Raw genomic sequence first — 12,650 nt, 5'->3', positions numbered from 1 at the left:
TGAACCCTTCATCAACTCTGCTTCTGAATCCATTCCTCTTGAAACCAACTTGTCACCACAAATACCTATTTCTAGTTTAATATTCAAGTTACTATCTGTCAGAGTCAACAAGTAACTGGAAAGTCCATGTGACAAGAGAAAGAAACAGTCAAGGGCTGGGGTTTAAACTGGGAGAAGGAGGGACCAAGCTGGTGTATCTGCAGTAGGGCAGTGAAGTTGTGGGATAATTATACCTTTTGTGGGACTGGAGGAAGAGAGGATCAGAAGTTTCCAAGGGGCTGTGGGAGACTCAAAACAGTTTGCCTCAGTTTACTAGCCTCTCTTGAACGAGAGGTGATAAGGTCTAACAAAATGATTGTCTGAGTGAACTACAGCTGCTTCTTCACTCTTCTGCCTTTTGAAGAGTTCAGGATGCTGCAGTTTCCAACTATAGCATGGCAATAAAAATATGAGAATGTGTGCATTACCTTTCTGACTGTGGTAGTAAAAGATATAAACCATGAGTATAATATCTGTATGACTGCAGATTCCCAGCATCCCTGACCCCTGTGATGTAGCAAAGCTGTGCGAGGAGTCTGGTACTGGGTTATTTCAGTTAAAAAAACGTGTAATGCATTGAAATATAGTTTGGTTCTTTCTCTAGCCTGGCTTGGTTTCCAGTTCCCTCGATGTAGATCCAGAGTCCGTCTCAGCCTGAGCTTCTAGGATCCTGTCACCATGGAGACCGAAAGTGAGCAGAACTCCAGCTCCACCAGTGGGAGCTCCAGTTCTGGAGGAAGCACCCGTCCTCAGATATCGCAGATGTCTCTCTATGAGCGACAGGCAGTACAGGTGAGGCACAGTTATGTTCTGGGTTGGCATGTGCATCAGTGGAAGGTGCTGGTGAACCTTTTCATGTGTCAAGGTGGGAGTGTGCTTGAAAGACTATCATGGGTTCAGATATAGAAATTCTTGTGCTATGCCTGATGTTTAGTTCCCGTAGCCTGATATAGTGCTTTATGTTTTTTATGTTACTCCTCCAGATTGACTCCTTACTGTGATCCAGTAGATTGATTTTAGCCTGCTGTTCTAGAGCACGTAATGCAGTTTATCATGCCAGTTCCTTTATATAGTGTATATCCTCCATTTACGTACTATACTGGAACACTTGTCTGCCTGCTTGAGCGTGCAACGTCCCGCAGTTCCTGGAGTTTAATAATTCAAGTCTTGCAAGTGTGCTTTCCACTGTCCTGGAATACATCTGCGATTCACTCTGTCACCAAATTTGTAGCTGTACTACACATTTGATTGTGCTAATCTAGTGACTTTATTTTTTTCATGGGGTCTAGGGATGGTCTCATGGCTATTATTTGTTATTTCTTCATTGCTCTTTCTAATCTTGTTTCAAGGGCATGCTATTTTTGACAATTGGGTTTTCCTCTTTCTCCAGGCCCTGCAGGCACTCCAGAGACAGCCCAATGCAGCCCAGTACTTTCACCAGTTTATGCTCCAGCAGCAACTTAACAGTGCCCAGCTTCACAGCCTGGCTGCTGTCCAGCAGGTGAGTTGCCAAGGGGCAGAAGGAGAGAAATTAGATAGCTCCCTGGAGAAGATTCCAGAGATTCTCTATTTATACAGTGGCTTGTGCAGTGAGGTCATCCTGATCCACGAGGAGACAATGAATCCCTAAACACACTGTTTAAAGCTAATACAAATAGCTAGTAAACTGGTAGCCTGATGCAAAGATTAATTTGGTTTTCAGGTACAGAGCAGGGGAAAATAAAATTTGGCATTCCCATGAGGAAATCTGTGGTTTAGAGGCCTATGACCAGCCCCTGCACCTTCTTAAATGGGTGGTTAATATGGCAGTGGAGGCAGAAGTGTTTAAAAATTCTGTTGAACTGTGAACCATGGATTGTTACTTCTCTGAGAATAAACATGGTCTTGTGTGCTTGAAATTTCAGGAGGTATCCTATGAATTTTCTGCAGCGAAATACAAATTGAGTTATTTTATGATGCATAGTTGTTGAGTACTTTTTTATTTTCTTTAGCAACTTTGCTTGCCTACAAGACTTCATCATCAGTTGAAGATGGATTATGTATGTTGTGAAGACAGTTCTGTCTGTGTAACAATATATCCATCCATAGCTGTGCTTCTTGTCTGTTAGTCCAGGATTTACTTGTCCTCAAAATACCTACCTGCATTTTTATAGCATAAAGGGAGTAGAATCCTCTCAGCAGTTTTGCACAAGTCTTAGTTGTAGAACTAACAGTACAGTGGAATTCCCATGGGATCATATTTACATTCCTCCACAAACCATATGTGCTGTAATCTGAAACTTGGAGGGCTGTCATTGCATTGTTACTAAACTGCTTAACTAGGCCAGCAAATTGTTAATATTGCGGGGAACGTCTGGGTGTTAAGAGTGGATTGCAGCATCAGGGTGATGGTTGCAGTGTGCAGCATGACAAGCTGGGGCAACAGTAGTGGATTCGTAGTGGTTAGATTGTGTTCCTGTTCTCAGGAATGGGAGATGGTGATGATGGGACTAGATGTTCTGAGTAAGGTATTTGGGCTGGAGTGAAAAGTAGTCATTTCTGTCCATCTCTCTTGCAGGCTACAATTGCGGCCAGTAGACAGGCCAGCTCCCCCAACACCAGCACCCCGCAACAGACTACCACCACCCAAGCCTCAGTAAGTAACTGCTTGCTCATACGCATATCAAAACCTCCCTTCCACCCCTTGCCTTTCTCTTTCTCCTCTTTGTCTTTTAGGAAGGCAGTCAGCCAGGGAGACACAGCTTCTGAGAAAGCTGAGAATCCACAAGATGCAGACAACTTTGAGAATTTGGGGTGCTGTCATTATTGGTGAGGTTTAGGAGAGCAGAGAATGTTTGAGTGGGAAGGGCCTCGTAGCTGGAAAGGTAGACACTGTGTCTCTTTGCTGAGGCTTTGGGGATATGTTGTCATGGGTTAGAAAAGGATCAGGACTCTAATAAGGAGAAGGAGTCATGAGCAGTTTGAAAGGGAATGCTTTTTTTTTTTTTTTCCCCCTGAGACAGAGTGGTAGTTTCCTGAATGAAAAGTTGGTTTTGTAGTGAGTATTGAGAAACTGAGATTTGTTCAGAGACTAGATGAGTTGATAGGTTAGATAGGTTAGTTGATAGATTACTACTTCGTGTAGTAGAAGCTGAAGAAAATGCTGTGTTTCTTGTGGATCCCTTATTGCTGTTGCATGCTAACAGTGATACTTAGGTTTAGGATACGAATGAAGTTAGCATCCAGGGCTTTGGCTACTTTAGACTGTGTAGCCTCTAAGACAAGAACTTTTTTCTTCTTGTTCCCCTATGGGATACAGGAAAAAAATTTAAAATGTCTTTTCTGGGTGTACCCCAGTAAGTGAATTTGTACTTGTGTCTTTGCTTCCATCTCTTCATATATGATTTGGGGCTTTTCTCTGTGTTAAGATCAACCTAGCCACCACTTCAGCTGCTCAGCTGATCAGTAGATCACAGAGCGTGAGTTCCCCCAGTGCCACAACCCTGACGCAGTCTGTGCTCCTTGGGAATACCACCTCACCGCCTCTCAACCAGTCACAGGCTCAGATGTATCTCCGGGTAAGAGATGTATACACAGAATGTGTCCTGACCGTGAACCCCACTTCCTAACCACTTCAGCATTTCACTGCTTGAGATTATGAACACCTTTGGACTAACTCTCGCTTTAAGGATGATGCACTATATTTTAAATTCAAGTGAGGAAGCTCTTGTACCTGAAACCACAAGTTTGACTCTGGTCTCAGCTTTTGAGGGTAAATGAGCTTTGTATTGAGTGGCTCGGGCGAGATTGTTAAGAACCACATTTATTTCTGCTCTGCATAGATGTTAAAGATCCCATGGCACTTCTCACTAGAGTGTAAATGTGAAGTATATGTCCTAGACTTGAATATAGGTCAAAAAAATAAAGCAACTCTTCTGGTCCAATGCTGGAACAGATAGATGGTAAATTGCTCTCTTCTACCACTGCTGAGCTCAGGGACATAAGTCAGAATTTAAGTAAGTTTAGAAATATAATCAACATGAACAAAATATGTCATCCTTTTAGTTGCTTTGAAATGCTGCTAAATAGAAAACGTTAGGCTTGACTGTATAGTCAGTCTGCGGTTTGATTATTGACTTGAAAAATATTTTCCGTTTCTCAGTTGACTTTAGATACAGATTGCGATCCCCTTCTTTTCAAGCAGCCCTGGTCTTGCATGTGTGTCTTTTATCACTGTTTCTCAACTAGTCCTAGATCTACGTCTGAAAATTCAATGATACTGCAGTCTTTTAGCCAGCCTTGGGCAGTCTGTGGGAGTTGGCCCAGGCCCATGTTTGATTGTAGTGTGCGTGTTTCCATAAGGGAACTGTTCCTAGTTTCCTGCTCCTGAGGGTTATGTTCAGTGTTATATTTTATACTGCAGGGAGGGCTGGAGGTTTTTCAGTGTGTGGCATTGTAGCCTAATGTTGCTTTATAATCTGTTTGCTTGTGGTTTGCTGTCTTTCTTGCTCTCTTCCCCTCCATTCCTTTCATTTCACATCACCTGACCCTCCTTCAACAGCCGCAGCTGGGGAACCTGTTGCAGGTAAACCGGACCTTGGGCCGCAATGTACCTCTTGCCTCCCAACTCATCCTGATGCCCAACGGGGCCGTGGCTGCTGTCCAGCAGGAGGTGCCACCCACTCAGTCTCCTGGGGTCCATGCAGACACGGACCAGGTCAGTGACAACCCCTCCCGGAGTCCTCCCTTTCTCTGTCACCGTACGCTCTGTTTTTTTGTCTCTAGCCATCCCTGTATAGCAGACCAGTTTTATTTTCTCCCCAACCTGTGTCCCTGTGCAGGCAGGAGATTCTGTTCTCTCTTGCAACCGTTTGTTCGTATTTGCTTTTTGCCTCCAGAGATGGCATTAATTTCTGCTTGAGATTTCTGAGGTGAGCCACAGGCTGCATCAATCCCATCTTCACGATTTCTTGATTGTCCTCGTGTGAAAATTGTTGTCTGGTTTTCAGTCACCTGGCAATGAAGAGACTTTGCCAGCAGTAGTATTTCTTCACCCAGTTGGTTTATTGTAAAGATGCCAAAGACTAAACAGGCCATACACATCTTAGCTCTTGCATTCATCTATAAGTAATTCTCCAGGCCAGGGAGCTGCCATGGCTTCCCATTTTCCTTGTTCTATCCCAGTCATTCTTGGGATTTCCAGTTTGTATTTTTCTTGTCTGGAGCACTTTCTTTGAAAGAAAATCAGCCATGATCAAACTTCAAGGTAACACTGCATTTAGAGGAGGAGTAAATACAGAGAACCAACATGCAGAGGAACTGGTGAAGTCAGAAGGGCTGCAGGTCATGAGTAAATCTGTGGGTCTGCTGAGTGGAAAGTCTTGCACAGGGCAGGGAGGCAGGTGGCACAAAAATTGGAAAGGAATGATGTCCTTAAAGGAGTATCTCAGCGCTCTTGGAGCCGTGCTAAGCTGTGCCCTACCAACACAAGGGCATGGCAGGTAGGTCTGAAGGCTTATCCAATGCCTTCGAGAATGGTTGTGTCTTCACGTGCTCTTTGGAAAGTGCCACAAGATCTTTAACTTCCATCAGAGATGGGGCAAGAGGGAGTTTAGGATAACATGTTTCCTGGGGAGGGCTGTGCCTAAGCTTTATCCCACAATGCTAGCCTTATGTGAGACTTGAAGCATCAACTTGGCCTGCATCCTGGTAGAGCTTGTTGCCTGTATCTTCTCTGCCAAACATATGTAAATCAAACACATTTTGTTTTGTATGCGTGTTTCTAGGTGCAGAACTTGGCTGTGAGGAGCCAGCAGACCTCGGCTACTAACGCCCAGCTCCAAGGCTCTGCTCAGAAGGCAGCTCTGCCAGGAAACTCCCAGGCGTCGGGCTTGCCACAGGCCACCAACACGGGCCAGACCTTGGCAGTGGCTCAGGCCTCCTCTGGCAGTGCAGGCCAGTCCCTCAACTTGAGCCAAGGGGCAGCGGGCAGCAATGGTGTCTCTGGGGGCGTGGTGGCAAGCAGTGGCAGCCAGACCTCAACTGGATTGAGCCAGACCTCCTCAGCAGGTGTCACTGGCAGTTGCCAGAGGAAGGGCACAGGGGTGGTTCAGCCGTTACCAGTAGCAGCTGCCCAGGCTGTGACTGTGAGCCAGGGAAGCCAGACAGAGGCAGAGAATGCAGCCACAAAGAAGGGTGAAACGGACAGTGGTGGACAGCAAATGGTGGGCATGAACCTGACCAGGACTGCTACACCAGCACCCAGCCAGACATTGATCAGCTCAGGTAAGTGCAGACCTGTTCCTTCTCACTGAGCTTCACAAGAGTGCCATTTGAAAGCCCAGTGGTGAAAGGTTTTCCAACATGCTTGTCTGTAGGGGTTATCCCTTTCAATTAGCAAGGAGAAGTTGATTTAGTTCCTCATATCTTCTACCAGTAAGGTGTCAGTCATTCTGGAGCTTAATGACTGAAAGCAGTGCAGTGGCTGCCTGTGTTTTTTGTTGTTTTTGTTGTTCCCAGTTGCACTGTTGCTAACTTTTGTGCTCTTCTCTTTTCCCGCTCTGTGTTTCTATAGCCACATACACACAGATTCAGCCACACTCACTGATCCAGCAGCAGCAGCAGATCCACCTGCAGAAGCAGGTGGTGATTCAGCAGCAGATTGCTATTCATCACCAGCAGCAGTTCCAGCATCGCCAGTCCCAGCTCCTCCACACAGCCACTCATCTTCAGCTGGCCCAACAGCAGCAACAGCAGCAAACACCCTCTCTAACCCAACAGCAGCAGCAAGCTCAACCTTCACAGCAGCAGGCTCCACCTCAAAACCAGCAGCAGGCTCAAACCCTTGTGGTGCAACCTATGTTGCAGTCCCAGCCACAGCCTGTGCAGCTCCAGCAGGACAGTCCTTGCCAGCCAGCCACCAAGTCACCTGTTCCAATTCAGTCAAAATCTCTGGTCACCTCTATCAAACCACCTCAGCTTGGGCCTGCCAAAATGTCAGCAACACAGCATCCCCCACCACACATCCCAGTGCAGGTGGTGGGCACTCGGCAGCAGGGCTCAGGCCAAGCCCAGGCTCTGGGTTTGGCTCAGATTGCTGCAGCAGTGCCGACATCCCGGGGAATGCCAGCTGTGGTCCAGCCTGTTTCCCAAGCCCATGCTCCTTCCCCATCATCCTCTTCAGCTCCAGCATCCTCACAGGAAGCTCCTCCTCTCACCACAGGGGTGAATTTGGCACAAGTTCAAGGCACAGCCCATATGGTGAAGAGCCCAGCCTCCTCTCCAGTTGTGGCTCAGATGCCAGCAGCATTCTACATGCAGTCTGTCCAGTTGCCAGTAAGTGATACCATTGAGAAGGAGAATAACATATGGATTCTCTTTGTTCATTCCTAGGACACCAGTCGCAGCCCAGGCCCAGGTCAGTGGGATGGGATGGGTAAGGGGTTTGGGTAAAGGGATGTGGAGACTTTTTCCTCTCGAAAACACTTAATTTCAATCCAAGCATTGGGGTTACTGAACACAAGTATTGCTCCTCTACATTATCATTCAAAGGCTTGCATGAAGTAAATAGGTGAGACTCAGACCCAGCCCCAAATGGGGTAGGTGTCCATGTCACATACTAAATAAAACATTTAACAATGTGGTAGGTTGACCTTGGCTGGCTGTTGAGTGACCACCAAGCTGCTCTCACCCTGACTTCACAACAGGACAAGGGGAGAAAAATATGACAAAAAGCCTGTGCCTTGAGATAAGGACAGGGAAATAACTTACTAGTTACTGTCATGGACAAAACAAACTCAGTTTAGGGAAATTAGTTTAATTTATTGCCAATTAATCAGTGTAGAAATAAGAACAAATCTAAAAACACCTCCTCTCTTTTTCCTTCTTTACAGCCTCAACTTCACTCCCAACTCTTCTACCTCCTTGTGGTGCAGGAGGATGGGGAATGAGGATTGTGGTCAGTTCGTAATATTTTGTCTCTGCTCCTCCTTCCTCGTCATGGTTTTCCCTTGCTTCAGTGTGGGATCTGTCCCATGGGATACAGTTCTTCATGAACTGCTCCAGTTTTTCCCATGGGCTTCAGTCCTTCGGGAGCAGACTGCTCCAATGTGGGGCCCCCATGGGGTCACAAGTCCTGCCAGCAAACCTGCTCCAGTGTGGGCTGCTTTCTCCATGGGGCCACAGGTCTTGGCAGGAGCCTGCACTGCCTGGGTCTCCACAGGATCACAGCTTCCTGCAGGATACATCCACCTGTTCTGGTGTGGGGTCCTTCACGGGCTGCAGGGGGACAGCCTGCCTCACCACGGTCTTTACCACAGGCTACTGGGGAATCACTGTTCAGTGCTTGGAGCACCTCCTCCCCCTCCTCCTTCACTGACCTTGGTGTCTCAAGAATTGTTTTCCTCACTCTTCTCTCAGCTGCCTTTTCCTTCTTAAATATGTTATCACAGAGGTGCTGCCACTGCCAGTGTTGCTTATGAATTGGCCTTGGCCACCAGCAGGTCTGTCTTGAAGCCAGCTGGAACTGACTGTCAGACAAGAGGGAAGCTTCTGGTGTCTTCGTGCAGAGTTTACTCCTGCAGCTAAAAACCTTGCTACATAAACTCAATACAAAGAATAACCAGCCTCTTTGTTGTCTCTCTCAGGAGAGAGATGAGAACTGAGTCAGCCAGGAAGACTGAGCTCCCCTCTTTTCACTAGGTGTGGATACCTCTGGGTCAGAGACCCCTTGGTGTGCAGTACCAGCCACTGCCTCAGAGGAGAGCAAAGACAGCTCATGTTCTGTAGGCCTTGTCCATGCTGCTTTGACTAGTCCAGCTAGGGCACCCTAAGACAAGCCAGCTCAGATATCTTTAGCTAGCTGCTGAGACTTTCTAAACTCTGGCTGCTTCTTCAGGAAGGTGTCACAGGATTTCTCAGATTTTTAGATTCTGCTCTTGTCTTTTCTCTTTTGACACTCCTTCATTTAAACTGATGTGATTTAGCCAAAAGCCTGTTTGGAAACTGCCGGGTGACTGCCATTCCATTTCTTTCTTCCTGGAATAATCCTTTGAGGTTCACACAGTGTCTTGGTGTTATATCAATGTATCTACATGAATTGGGACACCAGATCCTAGTCATAGTGGTATGGTAGTGAGCCTTCTGAAGTTTTGCTCCCTGCTAGACAAATGCTCCTAAGTAGAGGCGTGTACTGTGAGGGAGCTAGAGGCATCTTCAGGGTAAGGAACCAGACTGAAAATGAAGTACGATGGAGCAGGACGCGTCTTCCTTTTGCTTTTGATCTGTCTTGCTCTTTGCTTTGGAGCTCTTCTCTCTGCTTACATGTTTCTCTTCTTATTCACACAGGGCAAGTCTCAGACAGCGGTAAAGCGCAAGGCAGAGTCAGAGGAGGAGAAGGAGGAGTCGCCCAATGTCACTGCACTCCTGCCTGCTAGGTCCTCTCCTGTGACAGAGAGCCCCAAAAACATGGAAGAGAAGAGTGGCCTTGGAGGTGAGCTACGAAGGAGAGCTCTGCCTTTGTGTGCGCTGATGATCTGATCCCATATTCTACCTGAAATAGATGGAGCAAAAGTAACTGACTCTAGTGCTGTTTACTTTGCAGATAAATCTGATCCTGCTGCCATTGCAACTCCAAATACCTCCTCAAGTGAAGGAGCATCGGTCACCGCCACCTCTGCTCCCACCCCAAACTTGGCAATGGTGTCACGTCAGATGGGAGATTCCAAACCCCCACAAGCCATCGTCAAGCCCCAGATCCTCACACACATCATTGAAGGCTTTGTCATCCAGGAAGGAGCAGAGCCCTTTCCGGTAGGGATTTTCTGCTGTCAGGGAAGGAGGTATAGTGCTCTCTTGGGTGGGCGAGCTTGTAGTTTAGTACAGAAGTTTCTTTCCCCATGTTCCAACTCAGTATTTTAGCCTGAGACACAGACAGTGAAGACAAAGGGAAAGGAGGGAGGTGTCATACATGAAGCAAGTGTGGCATTTAAGAGAATGAGTTGGAAAGAGGAGGACAAGTGTGATGGGAATTGTTTTATCCAATAGCCCTAAAGCAATAATTAGTGCAGGAATTGTAAGAAGGTTCTTCTCTCTGATTTTTATTGAAGGAACAAGCAGCAAGTGACATTAAAACAAATAAAGGGAAATGCAGTTACATGGAATTGCAGGATATTCCAGGCAGATGGTGCTTGGTGATCTTTGAATGCGCCACCAAGCCTGTGTGTCAGGAAGGAGTAATGACTGTTCAGTATCTCTCCTTTCCTTCTAGACAGAGGGGTCCTTCTGAGCTGTAATTAGGCGTGAGTGGCATATTGTCTTGCAGAGGGCATGAACACAGAGAATCCTTTATTGATGAGCCCAACTCGTTCTCTTCCTGACCAGGTGGGTTGTTCTCAGCTGCTAAAAGAATCTGAGAAACCACTGCAGGGAGAAGCTCCTTCTGGCCAGAGTGAGAACCTGTGCAGCAATTCTCCAGGAGGGGACAGTGCTTCTGTAGGTGAGTTTCAGCACCCAGAGGCCACACTAGTGGTACTGCTCTCTAATATGGTATTGCTAGCTTTACACGTTATGGACTTTCACCTCTTCCTGGTGACTCCTTAGAGACTCAAGCTATGGACCTAGGATCTCCTTGAGTGACAAAAGACAACACTTTGTTGTTGTCAATATGTTGTAACACACCCTGTGTCAGTAGTAAGCAGGAGAACCTGAACTCTACCTGTCTCTAATGATTCTGAAGAACGTGTGGACACAGAAGAGTGCAGTGATGCAGATTTCCGCCATGGCCTTGTAGGATATGAGGGGCATGCTATTTTTCGCTTGTCCAGCAAAACATTATTGACAAGGAGAAGTAAACTGCCCTGTTCAGTATCCTGGGCTCCTAATTAGTGGTGCTTCTGTCTCTCTTCCTCCAAGTTAATTGCTTAGTAGATTCAGTAGAGAATAGTACTTGGAATCTGTCTGCTCAGAAAAAGCACAGCGGAATGGGGAATCATTGTGTGTGATCTGCTTTAGTTCAGGTCATCATCTGTTGTGTACCTCTGTGTCTCACTAGAGCTTGATAAGAAGGCAAACTTGCTGAAGTGTGAGTACTGTGGGAAGTATGCCCCGGCAACTCAGTTCCGTGGCTCCAAGAGGTTTTGTTCCATGACCTGTGCTAAAAGGTAATAGCAAGACATAATCTTCCTTTTCTCTGACTATACATTCTCTGGAACTGGGCGTGTGCCCCTTCTCCAAGTAGCATATAACGGTTTCATACATACATCTTGCCTTCCCTCCATGGGATGCACTGCCCACAGAGATCCTTTAGGACTCTTTAATGATTCATGAATGCTTTAGGTCTGGAGAGATGCATGTGGTGTTGAGTGTAAACTGACTTGCTCAGAAGATGAAGGGGCAAGTTCTGGGGCTCCAAAGAACCTCTCCTCTAAATGAATGGATACTGGTAGCTGTCTGCTGTACTGGTACTAGATAAAGACACAGGGGAGCACTGGGAAAAAACATGGGGAGAAGTTAGACTAGTCATTGCTGCCTTCCGTTGATAGCAGAGTGCTTGTTATGGGTCTTTTTTCCCTTAGGGGAATGACTTAATTGACCCTTCAGATGTTAGAGCAAGACTCTGGTGTCCAAATATTGCTTATGTCAGAAGTCTGGACTGGTTCCTTCCAAGGGGAAGTCTTAGAAGGCGGAAGAACAGAACCTCATGGTAAAGAGGAGTTTTATCCTCATCTAGTGCAAGGAGAAGCAGTAGGTTTAGATACTTGCTGTTTCCTAACTACTGCTCTGCTTCTACTTATTTGAGGTACAATGTCAGCTGCAGCCATCAGTTTCGTCTGCAGAGAAAGAAGATGAAGGAATTCCAGGAAGCTAACTATGCTCGCGTGCGCCGACGGGGCTCACGGCGCAGCAGCTCTGAAATTGCTCGAACGAAGATCCAGGGCAAGCGCCACAGGGTAAGGATATAGTCCTGCCTGCCTCTGTCAAGGCAGGTCTCAGTGTGAAAGTTGTCACTGCTCAATGTACCCCTTTCTCACAGTGGATGCTGTTGCACAGGATGTGCCAAGTGCACACCAACACCGGTGTTCCGAGAGGCACAGTGAACTGTTCAAATTGCTCACTGACTGCAGAAAGTGGATTCACATTTCTGCTTATTCTGTTTGCTCTGTGTTCAATCCTGCACATGTCTCAGAGGTCTTGGTGAGTGAGATCAGTTGACAGCCTTGGTGTAAAACAATCCACTTTTCCTGTTTGATTAGCGTTCTTCCACGTGAATGATTTGAATCAGATTATAGAAGAGTTGAATGAGCTTCAGTGCTCATGGAGGAAGAGGAATAGACTCAGGAAGGATAGGGAGAAGGAAGAGGACTACTCAGCAGATAAGGAAGTAGCTGAATGGAGCACTCAGACTTACAGTCAACAGCTCAGTGTCCGAGTGGAGACCAGTGACAAGTGTCATTCCTCAGGCATCAATATTGGTTTAACATCTTTGTCAGTGACAGGGGGACTGAATGCACCCTCAGCAAGTTTGCCAATGACACTTTGCTGAGTGGTGCAGTCAACACACTGGAGGGAAGGGATGTCATGCAGAGGGAGCCTGACAGGCTGGAAGAGGTGGGCCCATGCAAACCTCATGAGGT

General features: G+C 46.7%; 1 protein-coding gene across 1 annotated transcript in view; it reads left to right on the top strand.

The window, feature by feature from the left end:
- The first annotated feature begins 666 nt into the window (after positions 1-666).
- Positions 667-12,650, top strand: part of PHC1 (polyhomeotic homolog 1 (Drosophila)) — a 14,580-nt gene continuing 2,596 nt past the window's right edge. Inside the window, exons 1-12 of the mRNA XM_009870486.1 lie at positions 667-831; positions 1,430-1,540; positions 2,597-2,674; positions 3,447-3,596; positions 4,580-4,735; positions 5,805-6,303; positions 6,593-7,353; positions 9,364-9,508; positions 9,620-9,828; positions 10,399-10,513; positions 11,069-11,177; positions 11,816-11,966. Coding sequence (XP_009868788.1) covers positions 718-831; positions 1,430-1,540; positions 2,597-2,674; positions 3,447-3,596; positions 4,580-4,735; positions 5,805-6,303; positions 6,593-7,353; positions 9,364-9,508; positions 9,620-9,828; positions 10,399-10,513; positions 11,069-11,177; positions 11,816-11,966 — 2,598 coding nt within the window. The 5' untranslated portion in view covers positions 667-717. The remainder of the gene's footprint in view (positions 832-1,429; positions 1,541-2,596; positions 2,675-3,446; positions 3,597-4,579; positions 4,736-5,804; positions 6,304-6,592; positions 7,354-9,363; positions 9,509-9,619; positions 9,829-10,398; positions 10,514-11,068; positions 11,178-11,815; positions 11,967-12,650) is intronic.

Source organism: Apaloderma vittatum, unplaced genomic scaffold (assembly GCF_000703405.1).
Source record: "Apaloderma vittatum isolate BGI_N311 unplaced genomic scaffold, ASM70340v1 scaffold19635, whole genome shotgun sequence".
Taxonomy (NCBI): Eukaryota; Metazoa; Chordata; class Aves; order Trogoniformes; family Trogonidae; genus Apaloderma; species Apaloderma vittatum.
This window is presented reverse-complemented; position numbering and strand designations above follow the sequence as displayed.